The sequence below is a fragment of the Octopus bimaculoides genome, chromosome 3 (genome assembly GCF_001194135.2).
Source record: "Octopus bimaculoides isolate UCB-OBI-ISO-001 chromosome 3, ASM119413v2, whole genome shotgun sequence".
Classification (NCBI taxonomy): Eukaryota; Metazoa; Mollusca; class Cephalopoda; order Octopoda; family Octopodidae; genus Octopus; species Octopus bimaculoides.
In genome coordinates this window covers 35,385,133-35,388,160 of record NC_068983.1, presented here as the reverse complement: position 1 = coordinate 35,388,160, position 3,028 = coordinate 35,385,133, and the positions used below count along the sequence as shown (strand labels likewise).

The 3,028-nt window shown below is 29.9% G+C and overlaps 1 protein-coding gene across 1 annotated transcript in view; it reads left to right on the top strand.

The window, feature by feature from the left end:
• The first annotated feature begins 233 nt into the window (after positions 1-233).
• The window catches only part of LOC106881162 (MAM and LDL-receptor class A domain-containing protein 1), a 42,475-nt gene continuing 39,680 nt past the window's right edge, over positions 234-3,028 (top strand). Inside the window, exons 1-2 of the mRNA XM_052966137.1 lie at positions 234-422; positions 2,814-2,950. Coding sequence (XP_052822097.1) covers positions 374-422; positions 2,814-2,950 — 186 coding nt within the window. The 5' untranslated portion in view covers positions 234-373. The remainder of the gene's footprint in view (positions 423-2,813; positions 2,951-3,028) is intronic.

The window sequence follows — 3,028 nt, the reverse complement described above, 5'->3', positions numbered from 1 at the left end:
TAATACGAGTATCAAGCATTATCCCACGTAATCTTTCATATAAGTTACCAAAATCTTACTAATATTTGATATGATGAAAAGTTACTGAAGAAATAAAATAAGAACTCTATATATTAGGAAATATTTTTTACTAACGAATCTGTATTATTTTAAGCAAAGACAGGGAATGAAAATTTCTAAATGGAATAAGAAATATATAAAATCTTACAAATACTAAATTTCGAAATCAATGTTTTGATAATTTCTTTCAACAGTGGGTATTACGCATCATTTCTGTGAATTTAAAGAACCACATCTTTGTGATTATAACGTGGATTGTCCAGAGAATACTGAATATACATGGCAGCAAGAATCCTACAGGAGTACGTCTTATATGACTCATTTCTTACCCAGACCAGATAACAGCAAATATTATTATTCAGGTAAATTAGTTACAATCATAATTTTATATTCCATAAACTATTATCTAACTAGTGTTTAGGTGAATATTAAGTGTTCCATTGTCTACAACGCTGATGAACTTGTAAAGAACATTGTATGTTGCACATTTCCTCTCTAATGTCACCTCTCTTCTCTGAGAAACAGCCTGGGATAACTAGAATTTAAGCCTACTGAATTTCGGATGTGAACCTGAGTGAGGTTGGTAATAGAAATATTTGGGATTGATTAAATATACCTTCTATAAAAAGTGGACTTGTATCTATAGGAGATATTATAATCGTAAATTGTGTAGCTTAAGAAACCTGTTTTATGATATTTATGTAATATAATTGTAAACTTACCAGATTTGTTTTCCTGTGATTTGTTTCAAACTCACCAGTACAAGAAATTGCGCTTAATAAAGCGTTACAGGTTGATGATCGGTGATGGCTAGTTACATATTTCACGGGAGTCATTATACGCTACATCTTTTTAACTGACAGTGATCAATATATATTCGGATGGAAAATGTGGCGGGGCGGGGAAAATCACTAATTTTTAATGTATAATAATAATTTCCAGTAGTGTGCATAGAAACGGACTACGAATTCAAAATGGTTTTCTTTACTTTTGAGTTAGAGTTAGATTAGAAAAATACATTTTACACCAATGGTTATTAACATTATCCATTATTCTACAGTTCAGTTTTTATATACTTGACAGTGATCTAATTTGTAAGAATATTAATAGATTAAAAATGAATATTCTTACTTTAAAATCAAACGCTTGAAAACCAAAAGAATTAAAACGTAATATAAAATGGAAGTATTGTAAAATATTTCAAATCAAAGCACTGTATTAGCTACAGTCAAATGACTGAAGCAAGTAAAAAATGAAAAATAAATGTAAAAGTTGAGCTGTCTCTAAATGAAACAATGAAGCGTTGAAAGATTAAAATCACATAAATACAAATTCTTAAATCAATACAAATATTCTTGTTACTTGACTATCAGAAACTTGTTAAAAACAAGGAAAGCACAATTCAGTCGGATGATTTGTGTATGGACATGTAAGATATTTATATTAGTGAATTACTGGTATCTCTTTTTGTTCATATAAGCGAGAGAAAACTTAACAGATTGTGAGTTTGCTAAATATATTTTTGTTTTTGTCACCCTAAGTGCGTATGTGAGAGTGAAACAGAATGTGAATTGTTAGAGAATATTCTCTAAACAACCTTGCTGAGTGAACAGAGTGTAAGGCTGTATTAAGACGATCTGATAAGATGTTCGAATCGAAGCCTTTTCATAAGAAAATGGTAACTCTCTAAAAAGTTTTATCTGCATTTTGTTGCGCATAAAAGAAGTAGGTTATTACAGCTTCCCGACAACTTATCACAGACATCACATTATATCATTGTCTATAATAAATATCAAATATCTAGTTTACCTTTCTGTGTAAGCTGTTTAGTGCTCACTGTTTATCTATTATTAAACATGGTAAATTTTGGTAAAAATAAGCAACACCTTACTGTAGACAGAGATAGCATAGATTCGATTCTGAGCAAAATCTGCTATCTTTTCTAGAGATCAAGTAAAATGTTTATCAAACCGCATAATAAAAATGTAAATTTTATAGATTAAGTATCAACTCTCTGACGTTTAGTTATTGAATTGCTTATATATGGAAAAAAACACTTATTAGAAACAATATCAGGGTGAACTACACAGGTTATTTGCTGAATATTTCCCTGATATGAGTTCACGGGGGAATAACTATTTTGCCATAAATATGTATGCATAGCCAATAGGATTTGTGAACCAAACCAAAAGTCTTTTTCGGATTTCAGGTGGAAAGTTCTGAAACCTTCTGTGTGTGTGTGTGTGTGTGTGTGTGTGTGTGTAAATAGTATGATAAAATTTATTTAACCATTGGGAATTCTATTATCACAACAATTGTTTCGCAACTTAAAACATTGAAAGATAATTTATTTTATTATGTTTTATGATAAGTAATATTACTTACATGTCTGAATTAAAAGTAAAATACCTTCCAAATCAATACAGATATTAAGCAAATACACCGAGTTAGAGAAAATCTCTAAGTATATGCAAATACATTATATGCGAATTTTGACATTTTGCTAAATTCAAGAATTGTATAGTAATAGTAGTAGTAGTTGTTGTTGTTGCCGTTGCTGCTGCTGATATAACCGTGATGTTCCTTGTAACAACATTTATAGTAGCCTATACTGATCATCATATTTAGAATAGGTGGAAGAAGAAATGATGTTGTAATTCCCTTCCTGTATCATCTCCTTTGGTAATAAAAGAACATATCATAGATGTTCTTGTTTTCTGTCTTCGATTTATAGAATCTTTTTGTTCTTTCAGTATATTATATGTACACAGACTCTTCAAAGGGCCAACCTGGACACACGTCAAAATTTGTATTTCCAAATATTCGAGCTCCTGCAGGCAAAAGTCTCTACTTTACATATTATATCACAAAAAACAATGGAAAACTTCAGGTATAGTCAAAATTTTTCTCTTCTAATTATAAACATATCCACGCTATCAGCATATATATATATATATATATATATATA